The sequence below is a fragment of the Ursus arctos genome, chromosome X (genome assembly GCF_023065955.2).
Source record: "Ursus arctos isolate Adak ecotype North America chromosome X, UrsArc2.0, whole genome shotgun sequence".
Classification (NCBI taxonomy): domain Eukaryota; kingdom Metazoa; phylum Chordata; class Mammalia; order Carnivora; family Ursidae; genus Ursus; species Ursus arctos.
Genome location: NC_079873.1, coordinates 92214451 through 92228341, shown reverse-complemented (window position 1 = coordinate 92228341; position 13891 = coordinate 92214451). Strand labels below are relative to the sequence as shown.

Here is a 13891-nt window from a genome sequence, read left to right as displayed (position 1 = left end):
TGTAAGCTTGTAACATCTAGCAAAGTCCTAAGTTTTTAGTACTTATTGATGATCGAACTAATTCAGCAGGCACCTCTTTTTTATAGGCTTTGGGCTAGGCATAGCAAGTTGATTGATTTTGGTATTTGTGAAGTTCAAGGAGTCAATCTCGCACTGTCGGTAATGGCTAATAGAGGAGGAAGTCCTCAGTTGAAACAAACGTATTTTAGTCGACAGATGGGAAAACATGGCCCTAATGAATTTGCTAATGCTTGTTCCCTGTTTAGAGTATCAGTTTAAGCTCAGTCTTGCTGCCTCTTCACCCTTTTTGGAATATAAGTTATGTTGTTCTGTGCTTTACAGATCGGAATCTCAAAAATTGGTAATTCTGGAAATTCCCAAACATAAATATTTTTGTTTACTGACTGAACAGCATCATAGGAATTTAAATAACGTGTCCAGACCTGGTGGTAGAAGACTCATAAAAATGCTTAACAGTGTCTGTGACTTAGATCAAGCTGAATAAGAAATGAATGAATATATGCTAGCTAATGGGAAGATAATATTTCACTTAACAAAAATTTTTTTAAGTAAGCTCTACACCCAACACGGGGCCTGAACTCATGGCTCTGAGATCAAGAGTCACATTGCTCCACCGACTGGGCCAGCCAGGCCCCCCAACATGGTACATTTTTAATGGCTTTTTGTTTTGATAAGTTTGCAGGTTTAATGTACAAACACATCAGAAAAACACATGATGGTCTGGCTGTTTTATTTACCCATGGTAATTTAAAGGGATACTTAGGAATTTGCTGAGAGACAACTAAACAGATACATTATTATTATTCGAGATGAGAGCGAGGATTTTTCACTGGAGCAATCCACCATCACTATAAGTGATGCGTTTATTTCATTTTAAAAAAAGCTTGTATTCTGGGTGAGTTTCTTCAACATATACTTATTTTTAACAAGATAATGTGTATATTTAATTTTTCTTTCATTTTAAGGAATTCATAGCCTTAAATTCTCCAATGAACAGATGAATATTCTTTTTACCTATACTCTGCTTTTTAGTCATAGCAGAATTGATAATACTTAAAAATCCTTCCAGGATATATCCTGGCTTCGATACCCAGTTCTTGCTTAATCACCCCTCTGCTTATAAACTTCTCTTTCAGTTTACCCAGCAAATATTTATTGGGTGCCTTCCAGTATGCCGGGGGTGGTGCTCAGTTACGAAGATGTACAAAGACTCAGGGATTCCTTCTTGAAGGTGGAGCAAGAATTTGGGGAGGGTGTCTCAGGTCGATGAAGTCCCATGGTGGGAACACAGGGTGCGCTAAAACATGGCCTCTTTTTAAAACACTAGATACATTATCTCTACTTGGTGATAAACTGCCTCACTAAGTTGCTGTTTTCGAAGTTTGACAATGTTAATACAAATCCAGCTATGCAAATATTAAATATTTAAAAGTCATTTTTTTTCTACCACCGCCACTCCCAACACATACAAGCACTTTGGTTTGGAGTTTAAGGCAGTTTTTTTGTTTGTTTATTTTTAGAGAGAGAGAGAGAGAATGCCTGTGCACGTGATGGGGGAGGGGCGGGGGAGGAGGAGGGGGAGAGGGCGAGAGAGAGACTCTTAAACAGGCTCCACACCCAGCATGGAGCCGAGTGCAGGGTTCAATCTCAGGACCATGAGAACAATCAAGAACTGGGTACGTAACCGACTGAGCCACCCTAGGGTAGTTTTTAATAGATGGGAATATTTAAGGATTAATTTAGTTTGCGCACGTCGGAGTTGTATAAAGACTCACTTGGGCATGTGGATTTGGGAATCATATACGAATGAGGCACCCAGGGGTAGCCAAGAACAAAAAAAGCTTACAGATTTTACTAGAATGTAGATACTCCAGGAAACAAAAGAAAGAAGGAAGGGCAAGAACTTCTAAATTTCTCATTCAGTGCTAATGCTGTTTTCAGCTGTAGTGAGAGAGGAAGCATCGTTAGAAGCTGTGGGTCATTGGTACCCCAACAGTCAGGACTTTCTTGTCACTTGTTCAGTCCCTCTGGATTTGCTCTCCTACCCCAACTCCTGTCTTAGCCCCAGAACCTCACCCATCTGACCCCCAAGGACAAAAGGTGCCGCATACCGGAATCACGCCCATTCCGGCACTTCATTCTTCTTCCGTCCCGTCATTCCCCTCCTCGCCCTTTCTGTTTTTCTCCTTTTGTCCCTTTTCCTGTGTTTCCTGGCTTGCCAGCCCACCAGCCCCTCTTACTGCTGTTCTATCCCTCCTCCCCCCAAAATTCAGTATCCTTCCTCTCTTTTGGAAATGTTAGAGATGGGAAGAGTGCTTCCCTTCGCTTCACTCCTGCCAGCACGGAGGAGTTCTGTACGCATGTACATGCACGAGTGTGCGCCCGCACAGTTGTGTTTGTGTACTTGTTTGTATTGTGAAGAAAGAAACAGGTACCGTATTAGTCCAAGACGTAGCCAGAGATGTAAATCCTTTGTGGGACTGAAAGGACCCACGCGGCTCTGCTAAGGAAATTGACATGTGAGAAGGGTACTTATAAAAGATGAGATTATGACTTTCCCGTGTAGTCATCTTTGAGAGACATCTGGGATTTTCCATTTTGATTTTAGCAAGGCTACATATCTGAGTATCTAGTAAAAATGTTTTAATGTCGTTGATAGTCAGTTTCCTGAAACAAATAAAGGAGATGCACGTGTGTGCGTGCGCACACACATACACACACACACACGTATATGTAGCCATTCATGTGAACAGTTCTGTTTTCTGTAATAAGGAGCCCTGAATGTATTAGGAATTTTGCTGTGTTGTGCAGAAGTCAAGTTTTTGTGTGCTTTAAAAGGTTTAACAGCCCTACTTGGTCGCCACCCAAATACTCTTACTGATTGGTAGAACATAACGGAGCACACAGTTTGGCTGATCTACAGTCTTGTCTGAGCAACACGAATAACATGGATATTCCAGATTAGTCTGAGGAGACATTGTCAGGACTGAAGAGAAGATTACACAGTGCGCGCTCACGCGAACTGTGGTCAATGCTATTAGCCTCTAGTTGTACCGATCACAGGATTCACCAAAACTTGCAAGAAGAAGGGAATATCAGGAAAATATGGAGAGAGAGTTCAGATAGGTGACATAATCAGTCAGTTCATTTCATGGGGTGGTGGGATGAAAGAACCGTCACTGTCAGCCGTGAGTTAAATTCTCCTCTGTAAAGTTATTTAGAAACATTTATGTTTAGAAAAAAAACTCCCACTCCTAGCCGTATATTTCACGTCTCTCCTATACTATGACTGGCTTAATTCTTACTTACCTTTTTCTCCCTCATCATACTTAAACACCTTCTGAAATGAAGATTTTGCAAGTGGTCTTTGCACACACTTTTGTATTTTTGGTGTTTGCCCCCCACTTCTGTCTTTGAGCGTACATATTATTGGAGGAATAAATAGCTCTTGGTAATTCTTGTTTCTTTAGAATACATGGAGGTAATTACAGAATGTGGTTCATGTCACAGAGAAACACACATCTACAGGAAAGGTCTCATGGAGAAGGAGGGACAGTAGGGATTCTAGAGTGGAAGTCGCGTACTAGCAGATGGAAACCTGATTCCTAGTTCCAGTCCCGCTGCTAGCTAGCAGGGTGACATTGGGCAAGTTCACATCTCTGGGCTTCAGTTCTTTTCATCTGTACAATGAAGCCACTGAGCAAGATGATTTGTAAGAATTCTAGAAGTTATAAAATATCTCCTCTTTCTACATTTGGGAACCAGGGAATTCCGCATTGTACGATTTGGCCAAGGATGCCTCTTTTTGTGGCCTTGGCCAAGTCCCAGCATCGTCCTTTGTTTATGACATCTCTGAAAGACGCATTTCACAGGTATTTTCAAGTGATCAGTTAATGTTCCTCAAATGCTTTGAAGAGCTTTTGTGTATGTTGTCTTTCTGTCCCTAATAGAAACCAAGTGTTCTGTAAATGAAATCAGTGTTTCTTATGAAGTCAACGAGGGTTTTTGACATTTCCCAGCCTAAATATTAAAGCAGTGGGACACTGAGCCTGCATAAAATTCTATTTAAAATACACATTTAATCATTTTCTCCCTTTCACTCTGTAGGTGAAAACGTTTTCAGTTCCAGAATGTAATGGTAATTACACTCAGTAGTTGCTGCTGGAGTCGCCGTCAGGGTAGTAAAATCTGATTAATTTGGACCCTGCTAATTTGTAATTGGGGTGATTTTACCTGGCTCAAGTTTATTTGTAAATGATGTATAAAGAACGTTGTTGTTAAGCAAATTAATAGTGTAAAGTAGATTTCGTGGACCATATTTCTACTTAAAGGAATTATTTTTAAAGCCTTTGGCATATTAGTTGTTTGCTCATGAGAGGTAATTAAAAATGACTCCTAGCAATTTATTAAAGTAGGAGAACTGAATAGAAATAAATGTTCATCATCAGATGTAAGCTTTTAGGGTTTTGGGGTCTTTACCAGTGCTGAGGGTGGTGTGGAGGGAAAGCAGTCTTATTTCCTTTTCACTTTGGGCAAATATGATGATTGTCAGAGGGCCCCCAAAACAGGTTGTAAACATTAAGTCTCAGAGAAATCTAGACAGACGATTGACAGAGATGATTTGGTGCTACTGGTTGATTTCTTTGGAGCCTGAGGTTAGACAAAGATTATGTGGCTTTTTTGAATAAGTTGATTGTTCACGAAGAATAGTAACTGGAGACCCTTTGCAATGATGTTATCTTCACCTGTTTGTGGGGGATACCCCCTGGGAGATTTTGAAAACTCCACGTTTCCCCTATATCCCACTCATAAATGTTGAGTTGACTTTATAGACTGCTTGAAACACTTTACTAACCATGTTTTTATGTAGGTTTGGGGGTCTTTGTTCTCAGAAGTTGTATTTGCTATTACCGCTTTGTAATATTTTCATTAGCTGGAAAGTGGTTGCATTTCCTTCTGAAACATCACCTCCTTGGTACACACAGCTGATTTATAGCTGCTTTATGTTTTATATTTGTAAATGTTTGAGAATGCTTCCTGTTTTTGAAATGGGACATTCCAAGCTTGCTTGATGAGTGCGTGTGTGTGTGTGTGTGTGTGTGTGTATGTGTGTGTGTGTTTTATTCTGGGGCTTTCCAACAAGTTGGCACTGCTGATTGTTGTACCTGGGACCTTTTTGCTCCGTAACTATTAAGAGTTATTTCATAAAGCCTTCTAATGTAAAATGTTGACTATGATTTATTTGTATTAGTGGTGCTTTTTTTTTTAACCTTAAATACTCCTTTCTCTGATTCCTTTGAAGATTTTTATGAGAGAGTTTTGCATATGAGTACTAAAAAGAGAAATATAATTGAACTTTTTAAGTTCCTTGCCTGAGTTTTTGGGAGGTGCTTGCGTAGGGTCGATTGAATAAAAATTATTTGTGAGTTAGTGATGGCTGACATCTACCTTCTATTTAATAAAGTTTATGCATTACTGGTCAATCTTTCAAAATAAGCTTTCTCTCCATAGTTGTGTGTATGCACGTGGCGTGTGTATACACCGCATTTACATGTATGGGTGGGTTTCATAGGAAAATACTCGTTGCCTGAATATTGACGTGTATCTTAAAGGAAGGCATTTGTGATTACCTGGAGCTGCTTTCACACGGTATTTCTGGTATGTTAAATCCCATATTGTGGGATTTTTGAAGGTGGTTGCTTCCTATGGTAACATTCATCTGTGCTTTTTGAATACAAATGAGAAACCTCGTAAGGGACTAAATCTCAGTCTTTTAAAAACTAGGAATGATTTGGAAAGGAGTATCTGAAAGCCAGCTACTGAAGTTAGAAGCACAAGTTTATTGTTTGCAGACAGACCTGAGAGTAAATATGAGCTGTTTGTCACTGCGGTGCTTTTTTTTTTTTTTTTTTTTGCTTTTTTTTTTGGAAGGTAGTGGCTTCCGTGTGGAGGGAGTCTGCTTTTACGAAGATTGCGCTGACGAAGGCAGGGTAATTCTGTTTTTAGGCAGATGTAGAAGGGTGCTATGGAGGTGGGTGCTTAGTGATGGCAACTAGCCGACCTCAGAGGTAAAATTCTTCAGCCCGTAAATAAAGAGTTCAGCATAATACCACCCTCTCCTGTTTGCACTTCTCAGAATTGTGTAGAAAACGTGTGAGTTTGGTGCTTTAAACAGAAACTTAAAACACCCAGTCACTTTCGGGGTCCTTACAAAGGCTGTTTTCTGGCAGTATTTTAAAACGATACGGATGAACCATAGATTTGCCACTGCTTTTCATGAAATACCTCCAGTTGCCTTTGACAGCAGCTTGAATTTTTCAATCTCCTTGTCAGTCGCTAACCCCTAGAGGTTACCGGACCCGCTGCTGGGCTTTGGAATGGTCCCTGCTGGACACCTGCTTGGCCAGCAGCATTGGTCTCTCCTCTAGGCAATTTGTGAGCTGTTGGGGGGTGGGGGGAGGAGGGAGGGGGGGCCGGACGGGAGGGGAAAGGGGGAGAGACGAAGGGGAGGGCAGCACTGAATTAGATTGTTGATAGCGTCCCTCCGAGGACTGCTATTAAGAGCCCGCTACTCTGAACTTCTCCGCTGCAGAAGACTGAGTGGTATTCGTGTTACCACAGCATGTTGTCAATGGGTGAGATCCTGCTCATCCCCGCTTGGAAATAAGAATAGGGAAAGGAGAGCAACTTGAATCAGAAGCCACTAGAAGAGCGTGCAGAGTTCTGCAGCAGTTTATATTTGTTCTTACATTTTGCCTTCTTCTAACGGGGAAACAGACTGGCATTTTTTAAACGGGCTTTTCTCATAATGGCATTCTTGTATTGTGCGGCCAGAGCTTGCACAGGAGGAAAGCGGGCTGCTGAATTTAGTCACTGATCTCTATTAGCTGTGGCCTAAGGCTATGCTGAGGTTTATATCCCATTTGTATTGTTGCAGCTCAAAAGAAGAATGTTCAGAGGATGACAAGTGTATTCTGAGTAGGTATGTTGTTTCATTTTCATATGAAACCCATCTATTTTTTCTTTCCTGCTACTATTGGTCAGAAATCAGGTTAATAGGTGCAGAATCGAGTACAGCGCTGCAGTATCCCTGTTAAGGTTGAACAATGGTAATGCCAGCTTAAACCGACGACGACGACAACAAAATAAAATCCCAGCCGCTTTTATTAAATAAAGCTGCATTGTGTGGTGTGCATGGTGCAGTCTTAAAAAAAAAAAAAAATACTGCAGTCAGCGCTTTCCTAACGAGGTGGCACTATTGTTGAGTTAGAACGATAGAATCATCCTCTTGCTTTAGGGGACAGGAGGATTTAAAGGAGGTGCCTTGCAGCCCTATTTTACAGATTGGAGGCTTCGGTGTTAAGGGCATTGGCAGTTCGCTTGCATGTTCTCCGCGGCAGCCGCTGCTGTGTCGGGACAGTGTGGAATGGAAGTCCTAGGTGGTAGTCTGTTATGGAAACGCTGTTTACTGTTATTGTAGTACCGTGGTGACAACATGCCATTGAAATGGAAAACGAGCTCTCCTGCTATCTGGAAATTCCCAGTTCCTGTGCTTAAAACATCCAGGTCAACTCCACTTTCTCCAGCATACATGTAAGTGAGAGAAAATAGGATATTAAAGTGGGGTTTCATTCCTGAATCAACCTTGTGGCAAAAGGGGGTAAAAAAAAAATCCCAAACAGCAGCATCCCCAAATCCACAAGAGTAAAAACCCCAAGCTGGCTTATAATGAAATATATTGGCATGCCCACATTTTACCTTCGGTTGCTTGTCCTGAGAGTGGATGTTTATTTTCATTTGACGCGCTTAGTGGTCATTGGATTACTAATACACAAGCCTAAAGGTATACCTAAGGAATTGCCTAAGGATAGACTTGAATCTTTTACAGCGCTTGGATTTTGTTTTGGATTTTTGTATGTCTGAAATATTGAAGATGACTTCTTTTGTGTGGTGGCACAGAACACTGCTGGTGACTGATGCTGGTGTGGTGTTAAGTAGGGAAATGCTCTCTGTAATTTTTGTATGAATTGGAAACATTCGGAGTCAATGCATTGATCAGAAAATGAGCCTTTTAACCAGGACTTTTATACTTGTGTATGAATGTTAATAAGTTTGATGTTCTATCTTTCCCAGTTGTATAATTCAGGTTCTGAAGTGTAAGTTCAAATTTGTGCAAGTTCTAGTTCTGTCAATAGTTACATACATACATGGAGTTGAAAAGCTTGTTCTACAAATGCCTGTTTTAGACATTTATTTTAAGTAAATATATACTAAAATATATTGGGAAGTCTTACTAGAATTTTTTGAAAATCTGAGTTTTTAAATTTGCGAACTGTTGCCTTAGAAACAAAATCCAGGAGATATAATAAAGTCTTCTTTTGAAATATTGTCTGTGATTCCCCCCCCCCTTTTTTCCCCCTTTCAGTAGGGGAAAGCTGAGGGAAAGCTGGACTTTTTTTTTTTCAATTTTTGAAATATTAGCACAAGAAAAGCTTTTGAGTAGAAGCCTGTTTTAACTGTATTTCCTTTACAATATTGTTTCAGTAGGAAAGCTGTGGGAAATTCTTCCTGCTTTAGGTTAATTGTGTTTAGAAAGCCAGTGAGTGGCCAAAGGAAGCAGTTCCCTAGAAAGCGTTGAAAAATGAGGACATTCAGGTGATTTTATCTGTTTGCTTGTTTGACTTTTCCTATAAAGTGAAAATTTTAAGTTCGATTTGTAAAAGAAAGGGGAAAAAAAAGATCAGCTATATTTGTTTCTCAAAAGCTGAATTTGTCAAAAGCACAAATTAATGGAGGTGACAAGTTAATGGAGGTGACAAGTTAATGGAGCTCCTCCAAGTCATTTGACTTTATGAATCCTAGCTGGTGAGAAATGAGCAAAGATTTACCAAAAGCAACTTCACTGTAAAAACAAAACAAACATACACACCCCAGAACTTGAAATCAGTAGTAGGGTACAATTAATAATGCCCATTAATGAGTCTGGTATTCCTCCTATATTTTACCATACAGAGGATCCAGATCATAGCTCCTCTAGCTGCTCAATTTGTAGAGATGGTTAAAAAAAATGTATATTGTATTAATTCCTGCTAGCCACAGGCTCAGATACAGTTTAATACAGCATCTGTAATGAATCACTTTCTGCCTTTTAAGTACTCACCTCTTTGACCTGACGATATGAGTGAATTGATTTGGATGGTAGAAGCTGGAAAATACCACAGACCCTGCATGTGTTGATTGTGGGTAGTACACAGAGGAATCTGATGGGCTAGCTAGCGTTAGCTTATACCATTTTGAGATTGTGACAGTCTAAGTTATTAAATTGGCCTTAACTTATTTTTCGTCATCAAAATAAATTAATGTGGGGTTTTAAGTATCGTGTAAATATACACAGGGAAAATATGTTAAATATAGGAAAAGACTAGCTTGGGGAATTTAACTCAGGTTTCTAAATACATGGACTTAGTTTTTGACTGCTTCAGGTTGAAGTTCATTGTCTTACTTGGCCAGAAATAAAAATATCATGCATAACATGTTGTTCTCATCAGAGGTTCTCTATATTCCACAACACTTCTGCACACAAAATGATGCTGAAGTTGAGCGGAATTTTTGCTCTCCAAAATTACGAAGACTAAGTTAGTAAACTGGGTCAAGTAACATTACGTTTGTTCTCACAGTTGCTGGGCTGGCAAACGCAGGTTCAGTGGTTATTTGGGCCTTTGGGTCTAAAGTCTTTGCCTTGAAAGGGAATAGTTTAATTCTGACTTTTTGGTCCACTGTGATATTTTAGAGTTTATCCGTAAAATGATATCTAAACCTTTACAATATTATCTGGAATATAGAATTGACGGTTAAGAGAAACATCTTTTTGTATGTTTGCTGGAGTCACATCAGTATTGTAATGTTGTGTCACTATTTATTGTGATTTGTCAAATAACACATTCTTTGGTTTTTATCGAAGATTTGGGTCATTTTTCAAAGGCTGAAATTTCAATAAAAAATCTTTGGGGCTGTAGTAAGAACGTGCTGTAGTAATTGAGCAAGTATGGAAAAAATATAAAGGCTCCTTATGGTCTCGTTCTCAGCCCAGCGTAGGTGCTGCTTGGCTGGAGCTCCCTTATTGAGGCTGGAGGTAGGGCAGTGCCTGCTACTCCCGTGAAAGGTACAACAGACAACTTTTCACTTACTGCAAACACTGAACAGAAAGGCAATTTCTCCCTTGTGGATTTCAAAGCCAAGTTTGCCTTCTTTCTGCTTGTGTAAAGCGTGAATGAGAGGTGCCACCTCTTTGTATATTCAAGACTGATTGATGGTAAGGACAATGTTGATGACAATATGAAGGAAAATCGTCTCTTATATAGCATAAAGCGCTGTTCAAATTGTGTTATCCTATGATTCGGGAATAGTGGGAGTACCCTAAAGACAAAAGATTTAGGAAAAAAATCCTTTGACCTTCAGGCAGCTTGGATACCAAATGCTTAGTCTTTACTGGGTAGATGGAGTCTTCCATCAGCTTCCGTTTTGAACCCTTGCAGGGTGGTGTGCCATCCATGTGGAATTCTAAAGGGACCAGACGTCTTGACAGAAATCTGAGTGACGCGTTTGTTACACTCTGTTCTACAGTAGGTTGAAGTTCAGCCTCAGCCTGGGGGAGGATCTCCTGGTCAGTGTAAACTGAATTAGTAAAGACTCCGTTCCTGACAGGTGTGAACCATATAAATTAACCTGTCCTTTTGCCTAAATTAATAAAGCTGAAAGGGCAGTCACATCTAAGTGGTTTTCTGGTATTTTGGTATTCATTGTTTTAAAACAGCAAAGGGTTCCTTCAGGCTAATGTTATAGGGTTAATGTATTGTTGGTTTCTAAGGGCACGCTGAAATAGAAGAGGATTAGCATTAGCAATCCTTTTATCTTTTATTTTACAAGCTGTAAGTTTTGATAACAATGGTGCGGCAATAAAGAGGAGGACAATGGGTAGGAATTAACCAGTGCAATGTAACAGTGAATTTTCTAGCAAGACAGACACGGTGGGATGTTTTCCTTTGAAATTTTACCTTTCTCAAGCTAGAAGACAATGAGCGTAGAATGAGTGTTAGTGAATTAGACTTCTGCCCCTTAAGCTAACGCACTTGCCTTCGGTCAGCTTCCTGTTTAAGGTTATTTTGTTTAATATGTAAAATAGAGTTTGTAGGTAAATATCAACAGCAGAGTATTTTATAGCAATTGTTTTCTATCATTGTATCATTAAAATTCAGTATCTGGATTTCCTGAGATAAGACTGTGCAGATTGTATCCCTTGTTTATGGGTGATTCAAAAAAGAGAACAAATACAAATAGGCATTTTCAAAATTTGACACGTTTTCTATTCCTTAAGGTTGTCTTTTTTTCTAATCTAGTGATTACAACAAAACCTCGTGGTTTTAGAAATCGTTTTTTATTTGGCAAAATACTTCTGAAATTGATCATCTCAAATTAGAAAAGAATATATGTAGCTACTTTCACAGTTACCACATACATAAACTTCTATTTCTGTCTGCTTAATTTGTTTTTGCTACATGCTCACTCTAACAAAATTACGTGGAGAAATAGCATAAACAAGGCCTAAGAACAATTTAGTGTGAGTGTGTAACTTCAGTGGCATGTTCTTGGGGAATGTCTATTGTCTGAGCTCACAGAAGGGCTGGCTTAACACATATTAATGGAAAACCATAGAGATAAAGGTGACCTTAGAGGACATTTAGAGAATCCAAACCCCCTTTAAAGCGGATATCCTTTCTGTGACACCTCTGAAAGGTGGTAATACACATTCTCCTTGATCACTGTCAGTAACAGAGAGCTCACTACCTCACCAAGGCAGCACCTCCCACGTGTGGACAGCTCTTCCTTGCATTGAGCAAAATCTTTTCTAAGTCTTTTATCTCTAGATCCTCGTGTAGCTTTTTAGAGTGAGCTATATAGAAAAATCTCTATTTTCTGTACTACATACAAGCCTGGAAATCTCTTTCTTTAACCCTTGCTTGTATAACATGTTTTCCAGACCCTTCACTCTGCTGGTTGTCCTCACCTGGCCCGTTTTTTTCACGTTAATCTTTATACTACATCTGAGTGCAGCGCTCCCTATGCGGTCCGACTAGAAGACACTTTTCTCCTTTTATACAGACGTTCTGCTTGTCTTAGAGCCTGGGATTATATCATTTTTCATCACAGGATTCACACTGTTCCGTAGTGAATTCCGAGTTTACAAACTTCCTTTCCAGAGGTTCACGACCGGATGGCTTGCCCCTCCTAGTCAGTGTGGATTCTTTTCACTACTTCAGAATTTTTAGTCCGGGGAAGCCTGCCTGGCATGTGCAAGGAAAGTTAGAATCTTGTCTTAAAGCCAATTGTGTGTGTGTTTTAAAAGATCTCTTGAAACCATTTAGTGTTACTGAAGAATGCCACACAAAAGAAACTTGCAAGACCGAAAGCTAGTATTTCCGATGCTTTCAGAAATTTCCAAGAATTTTCCTTGTCAAGAGTTTCTCTAGAGTCATTGTTTTTTTCTTTCTACTTTAATGTGACTTCCGAGTACCCCTCAAAACACTTGCCCCGTAGGGAAGAGGCAGAAATGCAAATCTCTTCTATCCTCACAGGGAAGTCTGGAGTTACTAAGAATTCTAAGGATTCCAGACATTCTGCTTGAAAGTTAGAATATTTAGATGAGAAGCTAAGTTGGGCCAAGTTAGGGGGAGGGGAAAGAAAGAGGTAGGCAAGAATGTGTGTTAATGACTTTAACTTGTGGTTAAAGAGTCAAGAATTAGAAGCGCTGTGCATGATGGTATTTTGAATTGAAATGGCAGCCGGAGAATATTGCTTTATTTCCTCAAGACTGTGAGAAAGAGGTGGTGTCAGTGTGCGATTCTTGGGGAATCTGTACATAAAGAAGTTGCTGAGTAATCTATTTTTGAAGGTGCTCAGCTCTTTTTCACTCACCTTGTATATTGACTTGATAATATTCAGAATTACCCAATTTCTACTATGTGCCAGGCATAACTCTGCTGGGTCTTAGGGGTGTAGTCCTTGCAGTCATTCAAAGTAACTGTTCTTCCATCCTGTCTTTATTCACGAACAATTAAATTGCTTAATTTATTTTACTGGTATGAAAATTCTGATCCCAGATAATCAGGTTAATTTTTGTTTACTGTACTTTCAGTATTGATAATGGATTTAATAGGGATGAAAACACTATAGAAGAGAAATGTGTCTGAACTAAATATGAAGATATGATTTAATTTTCTTTTAAAGATTTTATTTTGAAGTAACTTCTACACCCAACGTGGGGCTCAAACTTACAACGCTGAGATCAAGAATCGCGTGCTCTACTGACCGAGCCAGCCAGGTTCCCCGAAAATAGATAACAGATTTTAAAGTGCATATTACATAGGATGGAGAGTGAACCAATTTATGTCTAAAGTTGATAGTAACCTTTTTAAACAAGAGGAACAGAATACCATCCTTTAAGTTGGACAGGGTGTAGGTGCTTTCTAGGGCATAAGTGTACATATTTTACCTTTCAAGCAGTAATAACTTGATCCTGGTCTGTAGGGTGTCCTCTTAGTGAAAAATAAAATTATATTTTGTTTTCAGTTATAGTAAAATATTTTCACTGTTGTGACTTCCCATGATGAGGATATATGTTGCTTTTATCCAACATTGCCACATTTATGGTATGCTAAGATAAGGGCATCTCTACCTTCTTGGAGAGTACTTCTTAGGATATGGTTCAATAGTGAAAAGCAATAACTTATCCTTCCCTAAGAAAAAGGTAAATAAAAACAACTTTCAGAACTCCAGGTGCTTAAAACTTGAATCTAGCCTGCAAGACCAATAT

General features: G+C 39.4%; 1 protein-coding gene across 10 annotated transcripts in view; it reads left to right on the top strand.

Moving 5' to 3' along the window:
• The window catches only part of KLHL13 (kelch like family member 13), a 282631-nt gene that overhangs the window by 206941 nt on the left and 61799 nt on the right, over nucleotides 1-13891 (top strand). Inside the window, exon 1 of one of the 10 annotated variants that reach the window (XM_026478869.4) lies at nucleotides 6850-7003. The exons of 8 other annotated variants lie outside the window; for them this stretch is intronic. In XM_026478869.4, coding sequence (XP_026334654.1) covers nucleotides 6924-7003 — 80 coding nt within the window. In that variant the 5' untranslated portion in view covers nucleotides 6850-6923. Of the gene's footprint in view, nucleotides 1-6849; nucleotides 7004-7457; nucleotides 7615-13891 lie in introns of those variants that run through there. One more of the 10 variants, XM_026478868.4, reaches the window with a different exon arrangement.